At 45.9% G+C, this 22,734-nt stretch overlaps 1 protein-coding gene across 1 annotated transcript in view; it reads right to left on the minus strand.

The window, feature by feature from the left end:
• LOC112301437 (adhesion G protein-coupled receptor E2-like) overlaps nt 1–21,604 on the minus strand; it is a 45,163-nt gene extending 23,559 nt beyond the window's left edge. The window contains exons 1-5 of the mRNA XM_053910460.2: nt 21,588–21,604; nt 6,820–6,870; nt 6,509–6,643; nt 5,849–6,004; nt 2,001–2,147 (exon numbers count right to left, since the gene is read on the minus strand). Of these exons, the coding sequence (XP_053766435.1) occupies nt 2,001–2,147; nt 5,849–6,004; nt 6,509–6,643; nt 6,820–6,870; nt 21,588–21,600 (502 nt within the window). The 5' untranslated portion in view covers nt 21,601–21,604. The remainder of the gene's footprint in view (nt 1–2,000; nt 2,148–5,848; nt 6,005–6,508; nt 6,644–6,819; nt 6,871–21,587) is intronic.
• Between the last annotated feature and the right edge of the window lie 1,130 nt (nt 21,605–22,734).

The following is a 22,734-nucleotide window of genomic DNA, read 5'->3' on the forward strand; positions in this document are numbered from 1 at the left end:
GGCAGACACACTGTGCCTCCTCACATGACCAAAAGAAGGACAACAACAATCTAAAAACAAAAAACAACCAGAACTGACAGAAAATCAAACTGTATGGAAGTCCGACAACCAAAGAGATAAAGAAGTAACATTCATCCAGACTGGCAGGTGGGGTGGAGACGTGCAGCCAGGCAGAGAAGACTCACGGCAAGGCAGCGGCTGGTGGACCCAGCAAAGGTGGCAGATTGTGGAACAGGGCAGGCCAGGCTGCAGCTAGCAGACCCCACAAGGTGGTGGCTGGTGGCCCCTGTGGCCCCATATTCATGCATAGATAAACCAGGAGGAACACCAGGGGAGCGAAGCAGACCAAGCAACCCAGGGCTCCAGTACGGGGAAATAAGCCTCAAACCTCTGATTGAAAAAACCTGTGGGGATTGAGGCAGCAGCAGGAGAAACTCCCAGCCTCACAGGAGAGTTCATTGAAGAGACCCACAGGGGCCTAGAGCATGCACAAACCCACCCACTCAGGAATCAGCACCAAGAGGGCCCAATTTGACTGTAGGTACCAGAGGGAGGGACTGAAATCTGGCAGAGAGTGGAGCAAGTACCATTGCTCACTCTCAGAACCCTCCCCCGCATACAGCGTCACATTGCAGCTACCAGCATTACCCCCACCCTGGTGAATACCTAAGGCTCTGCCCCTTTACGTAACAGGCAAGCCAAGACAAAAAAAAAAAAAAATGGCCCAAAAAACAGATCAAAGCTCCAGAAAAACTACAACTAAGCGATGAACAGATAGCCAACCTATCACATACACAGTTCAAAACACTGGTAATCAGGAAGCTCACAGAATTGTTTGAATCTGGTCACAAATTAGATGAAAAAATGAAGGCTATGCTAAGTTAAACAAAGGAAAATGTACAGGGAACCAATAGTGATGCGAAGGAAACTGGGAGTCAAATCAATGGTGTGGACCAGAAGGAAGAAAGAAACATCCATCCAGAAAAGAATGAAGAAACAAGAATTCAAAAAAATGAGGAGAGGCTTAAGAACCTCCAGGACATCTTGAAACATTCCAACATCCGAATTATAGGGGTACCAGAAGGAGAAGAGGAAGAGCAAAAAATTGAAAATTTATTTGAACAAATAATGAAGGAGAACGTCCCCCATCTGGCAAAGGAAATAGACTTCCAGGAAATCCAGGAAGCTCAGAGAGTCCCACAGAAGTTGGACCCAAGCAAGCACACACCAAGGCACATCATAATTACATTACCCAAGATGAAACAGAAGGAGAGAGTCTTAGAAGCAGCAAGAGAAAAGGAGACTGTCAGCTGATTTCTCCAAAGAGACCTTACAGGCAAGAAGGGGCTGGCAAGAAGTATTCCAAGTCATGAAAGGCAAGGACCTACATCCAAGATTACTGTATCCAGCAAAGGTTTCATTTAGAATGGAAGGGCAGATAAAGTGCTTCTCAGATAAGGTCAAGTTAAAGAAGTTCATCATCACCGAGCCCTTATTATATGAAATGTTGAAGGGATTTATCTAAGAAAAAGAAGATCAAAAATAGGAACAGTAAAAGTGACAGCAAACTCACAGTTATTAACAACCACACCTAAAACAAAAACAAAAGCAAACTAAGCAAACAACAAGAACAGGAACAGAACCACAGAAATGGAGATCACATGGAGGGTTATCAACAGAGGAGTGGGAGGGGGAGAGAGGGGGAAAGGTACAAAGAATAAGTAGCATAAATGGTAGGTAGAAAATAGACAGGGGGAGGTTAAGAATAGTATAGGAAATGTAGAAGCCAAAGAATTTATATGTATGACCCATGTACATGAACTATAGTGGGGGAATGTGGGAGGGAGAGGGTGGGCAGGATGAAGTAGAGTGAAGGGGGGGGAAATGGGTCAATTTTAATAGCATAATCAATAAATATATTTAAAAATAATACTAGCCAACACACACACACACACAAAAAAAAGAGGATGTGGCACATTTATGAGATATAAACTCCCAACCTTCACAGACGGTGTTGTTTGGGCCATTGGGGGACCCAGGAACTGGCTTCCAGCCGCGGCGGCAGCGGCACTCATAGCTGCCCTGGATGTTGAGGCAATGGGTGGAGTTGTGGCAGGAGTTTTGCCCCGAGGTGCATTCATCCACATCTGAGGACAAAGCCAGAGCGTCAGGCCCTCCCTCCACTCACTGCACCCACTTCTCACTACCCAACACTAAGCACCCCACTCTTAGTACACAGGCCACCACCTGTGACCTGAAACTTCAGTCTCAAAGCACCTTATGGTGGTGTCCCTACAAGATGGACACAGCAGGGACCTTAGTCTCCAGTTTATAGGTGGCAAAACCAGGAGGGAAACTGAGTTTGTGGCTGGACTTCCTGACCAAAGACTCCTACCTATTCCCTCCTGGGCACCTGCCCACATTCCCTTTCTGGGAAGAGGAAGTGACACCTCCCTTGACTTGCACATGACACATAAGAAAGGGGAAGTGTCTGGGGGTGCTCACAGGGGCTGCACAGAAACCCCCCTGCTCTGTGGCAGGACCTCTCAGGGAGGCGAATCCTTGGGCAGGCCCTTGGCAGGCCCATGGCATTTCAGGAACCTGAGATCTTTTCCCACCTCCTCGGGCTGGGGGACCTGCCCCAGCTCCTTCCCCAGCCCCATTCCAGCCTCATAGTGTCTTCCTGGGGCCTCTATCTCTCCACAGCTTTGGGTCCTTGGGTTGGTCTCTAACCCCAGCAGGCACCTGGGTGTTGACGCAGATGCGGTGGCTTTTACAGATTCTAGGGCCCAGCTGGCATTCGTCCATGTCTGCAGGGGAAGGAGAGCGTGGTGGACGCCTGCAGCCATGGGCAGCCTTCTAGCATAGAAGCATCTAGAAGCATCCCAGGTGTGTGGGTGCCTTTTCTGATTCACACGGAGGTGTTCTATGGGTAAACGTGGTGGCCTAGATGCTTTGTTGTCCAGATGTGGCCAGAAGTGGCCCACGTCCTCTCTGCCAGCTTTGACTCCTTCAGACTCTGGGGCAGCTCCCAGCTGGGACAAGGACATCACCACCACCTGTGTCCACCCTGAAGACTTGGGCAAAGGCCAGGGCGGGCCTTCCCAGAACCAAGTGCAGGAGAAATGCTGCATTCCCTGGGCAAGGCTCATTTTGGCAGCCTTTGTCCTCACTCCCCCAGGGTGGGGGCTGTGGGCTGAGTTCTTGGAATCTCGGTGGCTCTGGTGAGACAGCGGTCTGCCATCCAGGCTAATTCTGAGACTCCAACATGTGGAGATGGACCAAGAACCACCCCTAAGCCTGACAAGGCTTTTGGGCAGGAGCCCAGGAAATGAAAATGGTGCCAGATAGGCCAGGGCCACCTGGACAGTGGGTGCCAGGCCGTGATGGACAGCAGGGCCCACATCCAGCCACACAGCCTTGGAGTGGTAAAGGTGCCTCTTTCGATCCCCATGAAAGCATCCCCTGGACTGGCAGGAAGTGGTGAGAATCCACATGTGAGCCCAGGCAGCGGTGGGCAAGGGCTGGGTGCCTGGAGAGGGGAGCAGGCACTGATGGGTGAAGAGTGGCAGGCATTTCTGTCATGTGGCTCCTTGTTCTCCCACCAGGGACACAGACCTTGGGCTTTGCCAAGAGCCCTCAGCCTCCATCTTCTGTCCCCCAGTGGTCTGGGCCCCCATGGCTCCTGGGTTGACCTCCTCAGGAGAGGATCAGACCTGGGGCAATGGTCCCCGATGACTGCCTCTCTTGTCATCTGGTTCAGATGGGAGCCTCTTCATTCACCCAACTCTCTGAGTTTGGGGCAGGGTGGGGGAGGTCGATGTCACCCTGCTCACCCCCAATATGTCACCCGACTGGTCCCAGCCATCCAAGCTGCCCACAGTCCCGTGAACTGAAATTATTGGGGAGGGTCAGGGTGGAGGCTTCCTTGAGGAAATGGGTGGAGGCTGAGCGGCTGAGAATTGGGGACAGGATGCCAAGAGGCATCTTCTCCAGGTGGGGTTGTTGGCCAGAGGCAGGGCCAGCTGGGAGAGGTGGGCCTAAATCTCTGTTCTCCCAATTTTCCTGACAGGGCCCCCAGGTCCATCTGGAATGCACTGCGTCGTCAGCTCCTGAAGTGTCTTGAATGCCTCCACCCTCATTGTTTTATGCAAATAAGATGTCAGGTGAGTGGGGAAGACATTCCAAACTTCTGGAAAGGGCCTCTGCAGAGGATTTTGAGCCTCAGGGTTCACAGAGGCTGGGAGACCAGGTAGGTGCCTGGGACGGCCTGTTGATGCCTGGAGAAAGTGGAGCGAGCATCCGAGAAAATGGCCTGGGTCCTGCCCAAAGCAGACCTTGTGGACCATGACAGGAGTAGTCAGGCCCTCAGGTGGGCAAAGGATGGAATGCTGAGGTGGGCAGACGGCCCAGCTGAGCCCGTCACAAAGCTAGGTCTTCAGACAGCAGGTCCTGATCCAAACCAGCAGGCTGCTCTCTCCCCTGAGGTCCCCCCTCACTCTTGTTCAGCTGTGTCTCTCTCTGCCCAGCAGCTCCAACCCTTGCTCTTAGCCCTGGCCCCTTTCTAACACAGCAGCACATCTCCTCACTCCCCACAACCACCACCTGTGCCACAGGGCTTGCCCCAGTCCAGGCACACCAAGCACGATCCACGGCCACCATGGGCAGCTGTACAGTGTCACTGCACAAGGGTGTTCAGCCAAGGAGGCAAATGGGGGCTAAAAATCAGCTCATTCTCCACTCCCCAAACACACTGTTCACCTGGAGATGGGGAACCTTTTCCCAATTTCCTCTGCCCTCTGGCCAGGCTACATATTTGGGGCATAACATCCACCCAGAAGCCCCTGTGGACCAGCAGTGCAGTGGACAGAGCTCTCCCACTGGGTTCCAGGCAGGTGTGGGTGCAGGTGCCCCCTTCCCTCCCACCAAGAGGGTCTGCCACCTCCCTCCGCACACAGGGCAAGAGGGAAGGGGCTGGGACTGTGGTTTCAGGCTCTTCTCTCCGCAGCCTGGTGGGCCTGTGGACCCTGCTCAGAGTCCTCCAGGATCCTTGGCCCAGCCTCCTCCTCCCCTCTCTGTATTATGCACTAACCCCCTCTCTCTGGGTGAGTCCTGGCTTCTGCCTGACCACTGCTGGCCCCATTCTGCCCTGCATATGCCCGAAGCCCCTTCCCTGCCCGCCTGCTCCTCCCAGAAAGGGGACAGAGCTTGGTCATGCATGGAGGCCTGGTTCCTCCTGGGTCCCTGGGGAGGGGATGCACTGAGCCAGCTGTTCTCTGAGCAGCCACCAGGGGCGCGGGCCCTGGGGCATCCTTCCTGGCGAGGGCGTGTTAGATCACAGTGAGGGTAATCCTAAACCCCACAGCCACCACGTGCTGTGCTTTGTGATCCCCTATCCCTTCCCAGCAGTTCTATGAGGCAGCACCCCTGTCAATCCCTTTTATAGGTGGGTAAACTGAGGCACAGAGAGGTGAAGAACATGTCCAAGGTCATACAGTTAACAAAAGGCAAAGCTACTTTTGTTTTTATCGATAAAAGATCCGCACTGTTTTTTTAACACAAAATCACCAAAATATCACATCTCACACATTACTGGTGATTTCTGAGTAAGTGTCCTGGCCGGTGTCACATACACGGCCATCAGGTAGCAACACCAGGATTTGGGTCCTTGGTTCTCATGCCACCCTGCCTCTCTGTTCTGGTGGGATGGGCACAGACACACCTGTCCCCACTCACACCTGGGCACTGTACCTACAACCAGGCACCTGCCCCCTGTCTGCTGCAGGAATGGCTCTGGTGACCACAAACCTTACGAACAGGGAGGTGGAGGATACGGGGTCATTCTTACCTTGACACGTGTTCTCACTCTCATTACTGAAATTCGTTGCCCCAGAAACAAGCCTGTATCCTGGGCTGCACATGCAGTAGTAGCTCCCCTCTGTGTTCTGGCAGTCTGCCAGTTTTCCACAGGACACTGGCACGGGTAGTCTGCACTCATTGATGTCTGAAACAAAACAGGACAAAGGGTCACCTCCCAAAGGCATGGGTGTCCCCAGGGCAGAGAGCCTCGTCTCCTAGGTAGCATGAGGCCTGATGCTTAATCAGTGTCTTTTGGAAAAGACTTAGACTCTCAGGCAACACTGCTGCAGCTGGGCTGTGGCTGGAGCAAGCCATTCCTGAAGCCCACTAAATCAACTCTGCTCTCCTCAGCTCTCTGCCTGTCACCCTGGATTTGGATACAGGAGGAAGTGCTGAAGTGGTGGGTGTGTGGAAGATCTGCATCTCCCTCCCCAGGCCTGGAATGGCAAACTGAGGCACAGATCTCAGACTCCTGGAGACCTAGCTCTTTTCTCTCTAGGAAGCCACACTTATTCACTTGTCATTTTTCACCTTTGTATCTTTTCCTTTCTCTTTTTTCTGCCCTTGATGATGGTCTGAGGACAAAGGCTGAGGCCCCCAACTACCAGTCATGTCTCCATGTGGCCCTCTACCCCCCAAGCCTGCATACCATCACAGCTCTCCAAAGGGTTGGTGATGATCTCCCCAGATGAAGAGCTGAATCCCGGAAGGCAGCGGCAGGCAGTGGCATTGACACATGTGGAGTGCAGAGGGCACCAGCGAGCACAGGCCATGGAGGCAGAGGCTGTGGGGATGGAGACCATGGATACAAGATGAGAGCTGAGACAAGGGCAAGGAGGAGCATTGGGAGGAGCAACCCTGAGCTTCCGTCTGCAACAGGCCTTTCTCCTGCCTGTGCTGAGAGGTGCAGGTGGGGGTTGGGATGCTGGCTATGGACTGAGTTACTCCCAGCAGACTCACCCTTGGTGTGCTGGGGTCCATCTTCTGACAGAACCAGCAACATACACAGCACTGGAACAGAGAGACGGGGGGTCAGGGAAGTGTTAATGTGTAGCAGTAAGAAACTAGGGAAATTCCTTGATAAGTGGAATAAGAGAAACTGAGACAACATAAAATTAAACAAGGCCAAACAATTTGAGCAATTTACAGCCACCTAATAACTCATAAAGTTTTTATCTCCACTAACCAAGGACACTTAGGAGCAAATGGGTCTACGGCCATACCACCCTGAACGCGCCCGATCTCGTCTGATCTCGGAAGGAGCAAATGGTTTGCACATTCCAGACGACCCTAGGCAGGCCAGCCTCAGTCCTGGTCCCTCTTCAAGGAACTCCTTTAAAAATAAAACTAACTAGAAAATAACCCCAACCCATCTATACACACATTTTGATGAATCAACATATTGAAGGACACACCTGGAAAGCTAATAAATATTCTGTTAAGAACTTCACCTGACTTCCAACCAAGATGAGGCTTAGGTAGACACACTTTGCCTCCTTGTACAACCAAAATAAAGACAACAAATTTAAAAACAAAAACAACCAGAACTGACAGAAAATCAAATTGCATAGAAGTACGACAACCAAGGAGTTAAAGAAGAAACATTCATCAAGACCAGTAGGAGGGGCGGTGACAGGAAGCCGGGGAGGAGAGGATGCATGGCAAGGCAGCAGCTGGTGGACCACCATGGGCTAGGTGGCGATGGGCAGACCCAGGAGAGGCAGTGGCTGGCAGAGCAGGCAGGACCACATTTTTGTGAGGATAAACCAGGAGGAACAACTGGGAAGTGAGACAGACCACACAACCCAGGCTTCCAGTGTGAGGAAATAAATCCTCAGAACCTCTTATTAAAAAAACCTGTGGGTGTTGAGGCAATGGGAGAAACTCCCACCCTCACAGGAGAGTTCATTGGAGAGACCCACTGGATCCTAGAACATACACAAACCCACCCACCCGGGAATCAGAACCAGGAGGGCCCAATTTGTTTGTGGGTAGCAGAGGAAGTGACTGAAAGCCAACCAAGAGCAGAGCAAGTGTATTTTTCCCTCTCAACCCCTCCCTTACATACAGCACCACAATGCAGCCACGTGGGTTGCCCCGCCCTGGTGAATACCTAAGGCTCTGCCCCTTGCTATGTAACAGGCACTCCAAGACAAAAAATATTGCCTGAATGAAATAACAGATCATAGCTCCAGAAAAATATAGCTAAGTGATGAAGAGATAACCAACCTATCAGATGCACAGTTCAAAACACTGGTAATCAGGATGCTCACAAAAATGGTTGAGTATGGTTGCAAAATAGAGGAAAAAGTGAAGGCTATGAAAAGTGAGACCACGGTTCCCCAGGGATGCAAAGATGGTACAATATTCACAAATCAATAAACATAATACATCACATAAACAACAGCAAAGACAAAAATCACATGATCATATCAATAGATGTGGAAAAAGCATTTGATAAGGTACAGCACCCATTTATGATAAAAACACTCAGCAAAGTGGGAATAGAGGGAGCATTCCTCAACATAATAAAGGCCATATATGAGAGACCTACAGCCAACATCATACTCAATGGACAAAAACTTAGAGCTTTCCCACTAAGATCAGGAACAAGATAAGAATGCCCTCTCTCACCACTCTTATTCAACATAGTATTGGAAGTCCTAGCCACAGCAATCAGACAAGAAAAAGAAATAAAAGTCATCCAAATGGGAAAGGAGGAAATGAAACTGTCACTGTTTGCAGATGACATGATAGTGTACATGGAAAATCCTATAGACTCCAGCCAGAGCTGGTTACACCAATTTTAACAACTTCATTTCTGTCATGCCACCCTTATCTTCCATCACCAGGTTTCTCTCTCTCCTGTTTAAACAGTTCTTTGGGATAATACCTATGTAATTCCTTGAACTGGGGCCAAGACTTTCCTGAATAAGTTGTTTCCACAGCTTATTCATGGCCTTTGAAGCTATCATTGAGAGCCTCAACAAGTCTTCCTACTGGGTAATTAAAAACATAAACAAGAGTTCAAAGATGATGTAGGAGTGAGTGGAAGGCACACTAACCTCCTCCCCAGACCAATCTGGAATTGCAACTAAATTGTGGAGATACCAACAATGGAACAATAGCAAAAAAGAAGCCTTATAACATCAGACAGACAGAAGAATCAGCTTCAGCACAACCTGACTGGTAGGGAATGTGTTGGAGATGTGAGAGGGCTGGCTGGTCACCACAGGTGGCAGCTGGAGCACTGGAGGGGTACTTAAGCAGCCAGTTGGATCCCTCTGAGAAGTGTGGGGTCTTCCAAAATATCGCTGATGAACATAGATGCTAAAGTCCTCAACAAAATATTGGCAAACTGCATCCAGCAATACATCAAAAAGATCATACACCATGACCAAGTGGGATTCATCCCAGGGATGCAAGGATGGTACAATATTCACAAATCAATAAACATAATACATTACATAAACAACAGCAAAGACAAAAATCACATGATCATATCAATAGATGTGGAAAAAGCATTTGATAAGGTACAGCACCCATTTATGATAAAAACACTCAGCAAAGTGGGAATAGAGGGAGCATTCCTCAACATAATAAAGGCCATATATGAGAGACCTACAGCCAACATCATACTCAATGGACAAAAACTTAGAGCTTTCCCACTAAGATCAGGAACAAGACAAGGATGCCCTCTCTCACCACTCTTATTCAACATAGTATTGGAAGATCTAGCCAAAGCGATCAGACAAGAAAAAGAAACAAAAGGCATCCAAATTGGAAAGGAGAAGTAAAACTGTCATTGTTTGCAGATGATATGATAGTGTACATAGAAAACCCATAGACTCCACCAAAAAACTACTCGACCTAATAAGTGAATTTGACAAAATAGCAGGATACAAAGTCAATGTACAAAAATCGAAGGCATTTTTGTACACCAACAACGAAATGTCAGAAATAGAAATCAGGGGAAGAAAATGCATTTGCTATAGCAACAAGAAAAATAAAGTACCTAGGAATAAACCTTATCAAGGAGGTAAAACACCTGTACTCAGAAAACTACACAACACTGAACAAAGAAATTAAGGAAGACACAAATAAATGGAAGCATGTACCATGTTCATGGATTGGAAGAATTAACATCATCAAAATGTCCATACTACCCAAAGCAATTTATAGGCTCAGTGCAATCCCTATTAAATACCAATGACATATTTCACAGATATAGAATATTTCAAAAATTTATATAGAAACATAAATGACCCCAAATAGTGGAAGCAGTTTTGAGAAAGAAGAACGAAGTAGGAAGGATCACAATACCTGATATCAAACTGCATTATAAGACCACTGTAATCAAAACAGCCTGGTACTGGCATAAAAACGGACACACAGATCAATGGAACAGAATAAAGAGCCCATGTCTCTATAGACAATTAATATCTGACAAAGGGGGCAGAAGCATTAAATGGAGTGAGAATAGACTCGTCAGCAAATGGTGTTGGGAGATCTGGACAGCCACATGCAAAAAAAAAATGAAACTCGATCACCAACTTACACCATACACAAAAATAAATTCAAGGTGGGTAAAAGACTTAAATATAAGTCGTAACACCATAAAAAGTCCTAGAGGAAAGCATTGGCAGGAAAATCTCAGACATTCTACATGAGTCTTTTTAAGCACCCTAAATACTCCTCCTGGAGGCCCACTAGCTGCTGTGGCCCCAGAAACAATAGGGGAATTAATGCCACCTGAGAACCCTTGCAGGCTGTGAGCAGTAGAGGGAGTTGCACCACCTCGGTGTGAAGGGGAAAGTGCCCCTTTTAAAAACCCAAGAGGCTGAAGTCACCCAAGCCAGATACCTAGCTCTCTTTTCTCCAGCCTCCTTAAAAGATATCAAAGTCACTAGGTAATTAAGCAGCTCACTTTTGAGCACACTAAAGTAATGCAATAAGCACCACACTTTGAATAGATGTTTAAGGTTAATGTGTTTTAATGGTATTAACTTTAAATATGTGTTTATTTTGTCTGGGTTTACAAAAAAAGTTTCATGTTATCCCTGCTATGCCTCTTAAAAATGTAACTGTACTTGCCAATAGAAACAACCTGCTTCTAAAAGTTATCACATGTCCTCATAATTTTGTCAATCTAAAGAACGATGGAGAACCAAGATGGCGGCATAGGTAGACACACTGCGCCTCCTCGCACAACCAGAACTGACAGAAAATCGAATGGCAAGGAAGTCCGACACCAAGGAAATAAAAAATAAACATTCATCCAGACTGGTATGAGGGGCGGAGACGGGCAGCCCCGGCGGAGAGGACTCGCATTGCCGTGGCGGGACCAAGACCGGCAGAGTGTGGGACCAACATGGCAGGCAGTCTGACCACTAGCAGACCCTGTGACCCCCACATTCGCGCACAGATAAACCGAGAGGGCCAGACTCAGAGTGGCGGAGAACGGGGCAGGCAGAGTGGTGGGTAGCACCCCACAGCCCCACACTCGCGCACAGATAAACCAGGACCAATGGCGGGGAGCAAAGCAGACTGCACAACCCAGGGCTCCAGCACCAGGAAATAAAGCCTCAAACCTCTGATTGAAAACGCCCATGGGGGTTGGGGCGGCAGAGGAGAGACTCCCAGCCTCACAGGAGAGGTCATTGGAGAGACCCACAGGGGCCTAGGGCATGCACAAGCCCACCCACTCAGGAACCAGCACCAGAGGGGCCCAGATTGATTGTGGGTAGCAGAAGGGAGTGACTGAAATCCGGTGGAGAGTGGAGCGAGCGCCATTGCTCCCTCTCGGCCCCTCCCCCACATACAGCATCACAGCACAGCCACCAGAGTTACCCCGCCCTGGTGAACACCTAAGGTTCCGCCCCTTAAAGAAACAGACGCGCCAAGACAAAAAAAAAAACAAAAATGCCCCAAATGACAGAAAACTTCAAAGCTCCAGAAAAAATACAACTAAGCGAGGAAGAGATAGCCAACCTATCAGATGCACAGTTCAAAACACTGGTTATCAAGACACTCACAGAATTGGTTGAATTTGTTCGAAAACCAGATGAAAAAATGAAGCCTATGCTAAGAGAAACAAAGGAAAACATACAGGGAACCAATAGTGATGAGAAGGAAACTGGGACTCAAATCAATGGTGTGGACCAGAAGGAAGAAAGAAACATCCAACCAGAAAAGAATGAAGAAACAAGATTTCGGAAAAATGTGGAGAGGCTTAGGAACCTCCAGGACATCTTGAAACGTTCCAACATCCGAAAAGGCAAGGACCTACATCCAAGATTACTGTCTCCAGCAAAGCTATCATTTAGAATGAAAGGGAAGATCAAGTGCTTCTCAGATAAGGTCAAGTTAGAGAAGTTCATCATCACCAAGCCCTTATTATAGGAAATGTTAAAGGGAGTTACCTAAGAAAAAGAAGATCAAAAATAGGAACAGTAAAAGCGACAGCAAACTCACAGTTATTAACAACCACACCTAAAACAAAAACAAGAGCAAACTAGGCAAACAACTAGAACAGGAACAGAACCATAGAGATGGAGATCACATGGAGGGTTGTCAATAGGGGAGTGGGAGGGGGAGAGGGGGGGGAAGGTACAGAGAATAAGTAGCATAGATGATAGGTGGAAAATAGACAGGGGGAGGGTAAGAATAGTGTAGGAAATGTAGAAGCCAAAGAACTTATAAGTATGAGCCATGGACATGAACTATAGGGGGGGAATGTTGGAGGGAGGGGGTGGGCAGGATGGAGTGGAGTGGAGGGGGGGAATGGGACAACTGTAATAGCATAATCAATAAATATATTTAAAATAATGAAAAACATAAAAAAAGAACGGTAATTACTTTTAGTTGTCAATAAAAATTAGGGTTTCTAAAAAACAGAATTCTAATTCAGTTTAAAAGAAACTGTATGGTTTTAGTAATAGAAGAAAAATACATTTTTGAAGGATAAGAATTGAAAATATATTGTTCTAAAGATAGTTATTTCTGAATAAGTTAAAAAGGTGAACTAAAAGGGACTAGGTAAGTTGCAGAAAGTTTGTGTAAGTCACAGAATGTTTGCGTAAGTTGAAGTATTAGGAATAGGGAAAAAAGCAAAAAGAGTAGGGATTGAGGAAATGGTAAAAAGGGGGAGAAAGGGCTATAAAGGAAAAGGACATACGTATTAACAGGGAGGAACACTGGAAGAAAGATTTTCCTAAATGTAAAAAGGACAAAACAAAAAAAGAGAAAGAAAGAAGAAAGGAAAGGCATGTAGATAGATGGTAAAGCAGAGTGATAATTTTACTAACAAATGAACAAGCTTGCAAGCTGCCATTAACTTCTCAAAACCAGTTGTTATTTCTCCACAGAAACCTCAAGTACAATTGGCAGTGGAGAACAAGTTGATTGGTTTCTTAGTCAAAAATCTACAAATCTCTGCCCTGGCTGGTGTGTTTCAGTGGATTGAGCGCCAGCCTATGAACTGAAAGGTTGTCGGTTCAATTCCTGTTCAGGGAACACGCCTGAGTTTCGGGCAAGGTGCCCAGCTGGGCATGTGCTGGAGGCAACCAATCAATGTTTCTCTCCCACTCTTTCTCCCTCCCTTCCCCCTCTCTAAAAATAAATAAAATCTTTAAAATAACCACTATTGTGTTTTTTTTAATCTACAAATTTCGGATACATTTATTTGTGAGTCTGATAGTTATCTTAAAATGTTGTTACAAAACAAATTCCTTTGTCCAATAACCATGTCATTTTACTCTAATGCTTTTGCAAGTATGTTAAAGAACCCTTATTTATTCTAAATTACAACTTTATAAAAATCAATTTTAGATTATACCTTTAAAGTGAACAAATGTTTCTAAACTCTAAGGAACAACTGAATTGACACTTTGACCCGTGCCCCACATCCTGGTACTGGAGGCCCCATCACCGGTCATCAGCTGTGTTGACCAGGTAGAAAGAGGTGAAGTGGGTGTCGCCAAAAGCATTCCCCAAGATTCCCTCCTAGAGTGTCTCCTTAACAACAGGCCACCTTTAAGGGTGAAGATCAAAAGAAAAACACCCCATTTTCTTTTGCAATGTCACCTGGCCTCAATACGAATTCGGAGATGGGGAAGTCTGGCCTGTAAATGAATCTCTGAATTATAACACTATTCTCCAATTAGATTTGTTTTGCAAGAATGAAGGTCAATGGAGTGAAATGCCCTATATTCAAATGTTTATGGCCCATTACCAGCATAGGGATTGTTAAAAGTTTTGTAGGATGTGTGTTGCCACAGCATCAGATGAATTAGAGGACACCTTCCTCACAGTCCCAGCAAAAAGCAGGCCCCTGCTCCTAGTAGATCGAAGGGAACTCCCCCCGCCCCCGCAAAGGTGGAGCAGCCCACTTCCAAGCTCACTCCCTGATGTCTTCCAAAGTGTAGCCACCTTTATGTAACCCCTCTCGCAGTGCAGAGCTGCTGGCACCTGCCCCCCTTGTCATCCTGCCACTACCAGGAGCAGAATTCAGTATCACCCAAACCCTAACATGTTACCTCTGAGAGAAGTAGCAGATGGGGAGCCTGGTGGCAGAATTATTTAGGTACATGTTTCCTTCTCTGACATGCTTCCTTCCTTCCTTTCCATGTCTGACCTGGCCATTTGCAAAGAAAAACTTGGTCAGTTTTCTGAAACCCCAATCAAGTTCACTGGGGAGGTTATAACCCCTCTCCCACTACTGCACTATAGATTAAAAGCAGCACATAATAGGAACCTCTAGGGCTTATGTTGATGAATTAGCTGGTCATCATGTTCAGTATCACATATTTGACCAGGGGAAGATGCAAGCCCAGATCATGACCCTGACTGCGTCTATCCATCTGGGACAGATGAAGGACAAGAGGGAAGGGACTGCCAGACCCATGTGGTTACTTATCTCAGAGAGGGATGAAAAAATGTACTATTAAGCCTGTTAATTATGGCAAAATGGAAAAGGTTACTCAAGAAAAGCATAGAAACCCTGCCCTTTTTCAGGGTTGACTAACAGAAGCTCTGCAAAAGTACACAAACATCTACCCTGAGTCTGCCAAGGGTCGACCACATCTGGGGGTGCATTCTATCCATCAGGCAGCCCCAGGCATCAGGAGAAAATTACAAATACTAGCCTTAGGACCTCCAGCCCCCGACCTCCACTGAGCAACTGGTAAAGATAACTTTCAGTCTACAGAGGCAAAGGATAAGCAAAAAGCGACCCCATAGAAACAAAAGACTCACTTGTTAGCCACAGCTTTACCTCCTATGCCCTTTCAGGACCACTCAGCCCCCAGGCTATAACGAACATCAAAGGGGCAATGCTACAGCTTGAGGAAGGGAGTGCCCACACCTGACTCCAACCTGGGCTCCACTGCCTCCAGGACCATGTCCCCTCTGCAAGAAGGAAGGACATTGGAAAAGTGAGTGTCCTAGGCTACAAAGGGATCCCAGTGCCTCCAAACCAATGATGGTTGAAACACCCCAGAATTAATCCCACTGCCCCTACCAACCATCTGACCATCTCACCAGAGGAACCCTGGGTGACCGCCATCCTGGGTGACCACGATGTGGCAGGTACGCCCACTGCATTTTGACTAGACATGGGGCTGCTTGCCCTGCTCTGGCCCACTCACTAGGGCCTCTTTCTTCCAAAACCTGTTCAATCCCTGGGATGAATGGGCATCCTCAATGCTACTATTTTACTCAGTTCCTCAGCGACTGCCTCAGAAATCTCACTTTTAGTCATGCCTTTCTTGTAGTTCTGGGATGCCTCATCCCCATTCCCTTATTATGAAGGGACATCTTGTCAAGTCTAGGAACTACTATAACCCCCAGAGTCACCTGCCTCCTCCTCTCCTCTTAGTGCAGGTACAACACGGGTACACATGTCCCGGGGAGGATGGGCAGATTAACTTCACTCAGATGTCCCCTGAAGCTGGATTTGAATATTTGCTAGTATTTGCAGACACTTTCACCAGATGAAGCCTTTCCTACCAGAACAGGAAAAGGCTACTGATGTGGCCAAGTACTTAATAAAAGAAGTCTCACCTAGGTTTGAACTACCACGAAGCTCACGCAGTGACGATGGGCCCTCTTCTGTAGACAATATCATACAACAGCTGGCTCAAGCTTTAGAAATCGACTATCACGCTCATCACAGAGACCTTAATCCTTGGTTAAGGTAGAAAGAGCTAATCAGACCCCGAAAAGGACTCTCGCCAAGCTATGCCGAGAAACCACAGAGGCCTGGGTGTCTGTGTTACTCACAAGTGTCATGAGACTGAGAGCTGCATCTAAAGCACAGTTACAAGTGAGCCCCTTTGAACTCATCTATGCCTGGCCCTTTCTCAGATCTGACCTGCTAATAAATGAGGAAACCCTCCAGCTGTTATCTTACCCCATTAATCTGGGACAGGTACAAAAAGCATTACAGGAACAGAAACAAAATTCTACCTGCCCCTGATATAAAAAATAAAATAAGATAAAATAAAAAAACACCTACCACCACCAAGGTAAACCAAGAGACATGGTTTACTGTCCTAAGTCCCAACTACAGCCCAGCTGGAAGAACCCACATTAGGTCCCACTAAGCACCCCAACTGCAGTAAAAGCTCATGGGGACACCCAGTGGGTTTACTTTATCTCAAATTAAACCTGTGAGTCTCATAGGAAACATAACTTGAGATTCTTGTGAACCCATCACAGACTGCAAGCCCCTCTCCAAGAAGCAAAAAACATGTTACAGATAAGTAATGTAATAACTACGCCTTGATATAATGGTCTTTCTCATATTTCTGACATTCTTTCTAATAGCCTGTTTACATGCCCAGCCTCCTCCCCCAGAAAAGGAATGTTTCTGTCCCTGTTGGATTTAACCCTTATCAGATAAACTCCCAGGTCATCTACTCCATTAACATTCTCGTCGAATTTATCACTCTAGGATACAGCAATTCCATGTCAAGATGATGGCATTTCAGAGATTACAGCCCATCTCTACAAAGATCAACCAACAGCCTCTCGGTTTCAGTCTCATATCCTATTCCCGTATCCCCCTTAGATCAGGCTGGGAGGAGACTCCCATACCCTACACAGGCTGAGACCATGACCCTTGTCTGCAGGGAGGAATTACTGAGAATATATCATCCTCCCTTATCAACCCTAAGATTCTAGGGATGGAAGCCTCTAAGGGGGAAATGTAGCAGGGTAGTAAGAAGCCAGGGAAGTTTTTTAAAAAGAGGAATAAGAGAAACTGAAACAAAATAATTAAAGCCAAACAATTTGAGCAACTCACAGCCAGCCAATGGATCTCAAGACTTTATCTTTCCTAACCAAAGATACTTAGGAACAAATGGTTTACAAATTCCAGACCATCCCAGAGAAGACAGGCCTCAGTCCCTGTCCCTCTTTGATGACATTCTTTGAAAATAAAACTAACCAGAAAGTAACCCTGACCCCTCTATACATACATTTTGATGAATCAACATATTGAGGGACACACCTGAAAAGCCAATGAGTATTCTGTTCAGATCTTCTGTTAAAATCCTCCTCTGAGACCTTACCTAGGATTCCTGAGGGCCACAGAGATAAAAAGCCTCAAGACAAAGGACCAATTGCACACTCTCTCGTTAAAGCATGCCCATGCCTTGTATCTCTGCTCCCTTTCTTTTAAACTCTCAGGGTCCCCACAAGACTTACTATCAGGACAACAGCAGGCAGCGGCAGCTCATCCCAGGCTTAGCTCCCGATCTTGTCTCCCAGGCCCCCTTTTTTTCTGATTTCCCAGTGAGCTGAAAGCAGCCCCACCTAGGCTCATTTTTTTTCCTATTGCTTTTCTAGGGAGCCAGAACAGCCATGCCTAGGCTCTCTCCTGTTGCTTCATCTACCTTAATTGTTTTCTTTGTTTTACTGTCCCCAGCTTTAATAAAAATACTATCAAAATCACCTGGACTGGTGTTGCGAAACCTTCCCTACACAAAGTCAAGAACCCACACACGGAGAACCAAGATGGCGGCATAGGTAGACACACTGCGCCGCCTCGCACAACCAGAACTGACAGAAAATCGAACAGCCAGGAAGTCCGACACCAAGTAGATAAAAAAGAAACATACATCCAGACCGGTAGGAGGGGGAGAGGTGGGCACCGGGGCAGAGAGGACTCACGTAGCCGTGGCAGGACCGAGACTGGCGGATGTGGGACAAAAGGGGCAGGCAGTCTTACCACTAGCAGACCCTGCGACCCCACATTCACGCACAGAAAAACCGAGAGGGCCGGCCTCAGAGTGGCGGAGAAAAGGGCAGGCAGAGCAGCAGGTAGCACCCCAGAGCCCCACACTCGTGCACAGATAAACCGGGACCAATGGCGGGGAGCAAAGCAGACTGCACAACCCAGGGCTCCAGCGCCAGGAAATAAAGCCTCAAACCTCTGATTGAAAATGCCCGTGGGGGTTGGGGAGGCAGCAGGAGAGACTCCCAGCCTCACAGGAGAGGTCATTGGAGAGACCCACAGGGGCCTAGAGTGTGCACAAGCCCACCCACTCGGGAACCAGCACCAAGAGGGGCCCAATTTGATTGTGGGTAGCGGAAGGGAGCGACTGAAATCCGGTGGAGAGTGGAGCGAAGCCATTGCTCCCTCTCGGCCCCTTCCCCACGTACAGCATCACAGCGCAGCCACCAGCGTTACCCTGCCCTGGTGAACACCTAAGGCTCTGCCCCTTTAAGTAACAGATGCGCCAAGACAAAAAAAAAAAAAAAACAATGGCCCAAATGACAGAACACTTCAAAGCTCCAGAAAAAATACAACTAAGCAAGGAAGAGATAGCCAACCTAGCAGATGCACAGTTCAAAACACTGGTTATTAAGACGCTCACAGAATTGGTTGAATTTGTTCGAAAACCAGATGAAAAAATGAAGGCTATGCCAAGAGAAACAAAGGAAAATATACAGGGAACCAATAGTGATGAGAAGGAAACTGGGACTCAAATCAATGGTGTGGACCAGAAAGGAGAAAGAAACATCCATCCAGAAAAGAATGAAGAAACAAGAATTTGGAAAAATGAGGAGAGGCTTAGGAACCTCCAGGACATCTTGAAATGTTCCAAAATCCGAATTATAGGGGTGCCAGAAGGAGAAGGGGAAGAACAAAAAATTGAAAACTTATTTGAACAAATAATGGAGAACTTCCCCGATCTGGCAAAGGAAATAGACTTCTGGGAAGTCCAGGAAGCTCAGAGAGTCCCAAAGAAGCTGGACCCAAGGAGGAACACACCAAGGCACATCATCATTACATTACCCAAGATTAAACGCAAGGACCTACATCCAAGATTACTGTATCCAGCAAAGCTATCCTTTAGAATGGAAGGGAAGATAAAGTGCTTCTCAAATAAGGTCAAGTTAAAGAAGCTCATCATCACCAAGCCCTTATTATACGAAATGTTAAAGGGAGTTACCTAAGAAAAAGAAGATCAAAAATAGGAACAGTAAAAATGACAGGAAACTCACAGTTATTAACGACCACACATAAAACAAAAACGAGAGCAAACTAGGCAAACAACTAGAACATGAGGGTTGTCAATAAGGGAGTGGGAGGGGGAGAAGGGAGTAAAGGTACAGAGAATAAGTAGCATAGATGATAGGTGGAAAATAGACAGGGGGAGGGTAAAAATAGTGTAGGAAATGTAGAAGCCAAAGAACTTATAAGTATGACCCATAGACATGAACTATGGGGGGGGGAATGTGGGAGGGAGGAGGGTGAGCAGGATGGAGTGGAGTGGGGGGTGGGGGAAATGGGACAACTGTAATAGTATAATCAATAAATATATTTTTTTAAAAAATTGAAAACTTATTGGAACAAATAATGAAGGAGAACTTCCCTAATCTGGCAAAGGAAATAGACTTCCAGGAAGTTCAGGAAGCTCAGAGAGTCCCAAAGAAGCTGGACCCAAGGAGGAACACACCAAGGCACATCATCATTACATTACCCAAGTTGAAACAGAAGGAGAGAATCTTAGAAGCAGCAAGAGAAAAGGACACAGTTACCTACAAAGGGGTTCCCATAAGACTGTCAGCTGATTTCTCCAAAGAGACCTTACAGGCAAGAAGGCACTGGCAAGAAGTATTCCAAGTCATGAAAGGCAAGGACCTACATCCAAGATTACTGTCTCCAGCAAAGCTATCATTTAGAATGGAAGGGAAGATCAAGTGCTTCTCAGATAAGGTCAAGTTAAAGGAGTTCATCATCACCAAGCCCTTATTATATGAAATGTTAAAGGGACTTATCTAAGAAAAAGAAGATAAAAAATATGAACAGTAAGAATGACAGCAAACTCACAGTTATTAACAACCACACCTAAAACCAAAACAAAAGCAAACTAAGCAAACAACAAGAACAGAAACAGAACCACAGAAATGGAGACCACATGGAGGGTTATCAACAGGGGAGTGGGAGAGGGAGAGAGGGGGGAAAGGTACAGAGAATAAATAGCATAAATGGTAGGTGGAAAATAGACAGGGGGAGGGTAAGAATAGTGTAGGAAATGTAGAAGCCAAAGAACTTATAAGTATGACCCATGGACATGAACTATGGGGGGGGGGGGAATGAGGGAGGGAGGGGGTGGGCAGGATGGAGTTGAGTGAAGGGGCAGAAATAGGACAATTGTAATAGCATAATCAATAAATATATCAAAAAAAAAGAACCCACACACTATCATCCAGCCAAAGGCAGACCCATTCTAGGCCCAGACCTCATGCAGTAATAGTATCACTATTATTGTTCTTCAAATCATTTCATGACCCACAAAGCTCACAGACTAAGGGATGATGTTTTCTTCAGCAAATTAGAGTTTTCAGAAAGTTTGGTTTTGTAGTCTTCTGAAAAAAAAATAGGTTGTGTTATAGTTATTTTATGTATCAAATTGTCCAGGTCACAGTGCCCAGATACTTGGTCAAACCCTAATGTAGATGTTGCTGTGAAAGGGTTTTTTAGATGAGATTAACATTTAAATCAGTCGACTTTGAGTAAAGCAGATGACCCTCCATAATTTAAGTGGGCTTCATCCAATCATTTGAAGACCTTAAGAGAAAAAAGACCAACTTATTCTGAGAAAGACGGAATTCTGGTTCCAAAATGCATTTGAACTTGAAATGAAACAGGAAATCTACCCTTGTTTTTTTTTTAACCTGCCAGCGTGCCCAGCAGATCTTATGTTTTCCAGCCTCCACTATCTCATAAGTCCATTTCTTAGAATAATGCACACAGTAAGTCCTTACTTGATGTTAGTGATAGGTTCTTGTAACTGTGGCAAAATTACATATAACAAAACCATTTTTAACACAGGCTAGTTGCTCTAACCAACAGTTAATTTCCTATAGCATCTCATGAATGTTATAATCAAACAATTTTGAATAAAATAATGTTATTCCAGGGCCTGCTGAATATTCTGTTTCTCTAGCAAACCTAGACTAATGCAGGTGGAAAAATGAGAAATTTCCTTTAAGTCCCAAGTTAGCCCTAGAAATAAGTTTCACTGACTTTCTCCTTTCAGCATTTAATAGAATTAAGTTAACAGCTTCTTAAAATTTCTTCTCTGCTTTTCTTTCAGTGGTGGGAAAACAAGAAATATGCAAACACAGAGAATTCTCAAACTGAATGGAGACTTCCCAGATAGCTTTAGAGCTCCCAGAGAGTTGTGCATTGCCATTGTTATAATTCTACCCACCTGGCAGCAACATTAGACATCCGTTTCTCATGGTGCAGACGCCAGCAAGCCCAGACAGAGTGTCTCTGATCTTGGCCAGTGTGTTAAAAAAAAGTTCCTGTTTTAAATGTGACTCATGCCTTAGATTAGCTGATTTAGGAAACAGCTACTTTAGATGCTTTCTTCCCTCTGCTTTGTCCACTACTTTAAATCTCACAATTCCATTTTTTAACTATTTGCATAGCATTACTCATATTCTTACTGAGGCCTTCTTGAAGGTAGTTTTTAATATCTTTTTGATATAGAAAGAACTCCCAACCATGAAGAATCACTCTACTGGTCCTTTTGCCCCTACAAAGACCTTGGATCAGAGTGAACAGACTTATCTATTCTCTATTAACAAGCTTCCTTATTTTTAAGTTTTTATTTTGACATAAATATAAATTCACAGAAAATTGCAAAAACAATACCAAGAGGTCTTCTGTGCCCTTCACCCAGTTTCCTGAAAGGGTTGCATTTCTATGTAATGATAGTCCAATATCTAAACCAAGAGACTGACATTGGTACAATGTGTGTTCAATCTGTGCCATATTATGAAGTGTAGTAGATTCCTGTAGCTTTCACTGCCCCCAAGATGCATAAACATTCTATCAGCACAAAGATCTCCATCGTGCTAACCCAACATCCCTAAACCTTGGCAAGTCTAAAACTAAGGTGTTGTTATTCTTCAACAACACTCAAAATAGTTTTAGGTTCATATTTATTGATGAAGGAAAATATTTCTGATATGTTTTAATAAAAGATGAGAAAAACATAACACTCCCAAAAATAAATTCCAGTAGCCTGTGTGGTAAAATTATGGCTTTCCTTGTTGACATTTTTTACATTTTCTTTGTTTTCTACATGATCATGTACATTAGTCTACTAGGGCTACCATAACAAAACAGTATAGACTGAGCAGCTTTAAACAACAGAAATTTCTTTCTCCTGGTGTTGGAGGCTGGTCATCCAAGACCAAGGTACTGGCAGGGTTGTTTCCTGATGACAGCTCTCTCTTGGTGTGTAGATGGCTGCCTCTTCCCTGTGTCCTCACGTGACCTTTCACTTAGTGCAGATCCACTGTCTCTTATTCCCCGGTACAGAAAACCATGCTCCCCTACTCATAAAC

Source organism: Desmodus rotundus, chromosome 9 (genome assembly GCF_022682495.2).
Source record: "Desmodus rotundus isolate HL8 chromosome 9, HLdesRot8A.1, whole genome shotgun sequence".
Lineage (NCBI taxonomy): Eukaryota > Metazoa > Chordata > Mammalia > Chiroptera > Phyllostomidae > Desmodus > Desmodus rotundus.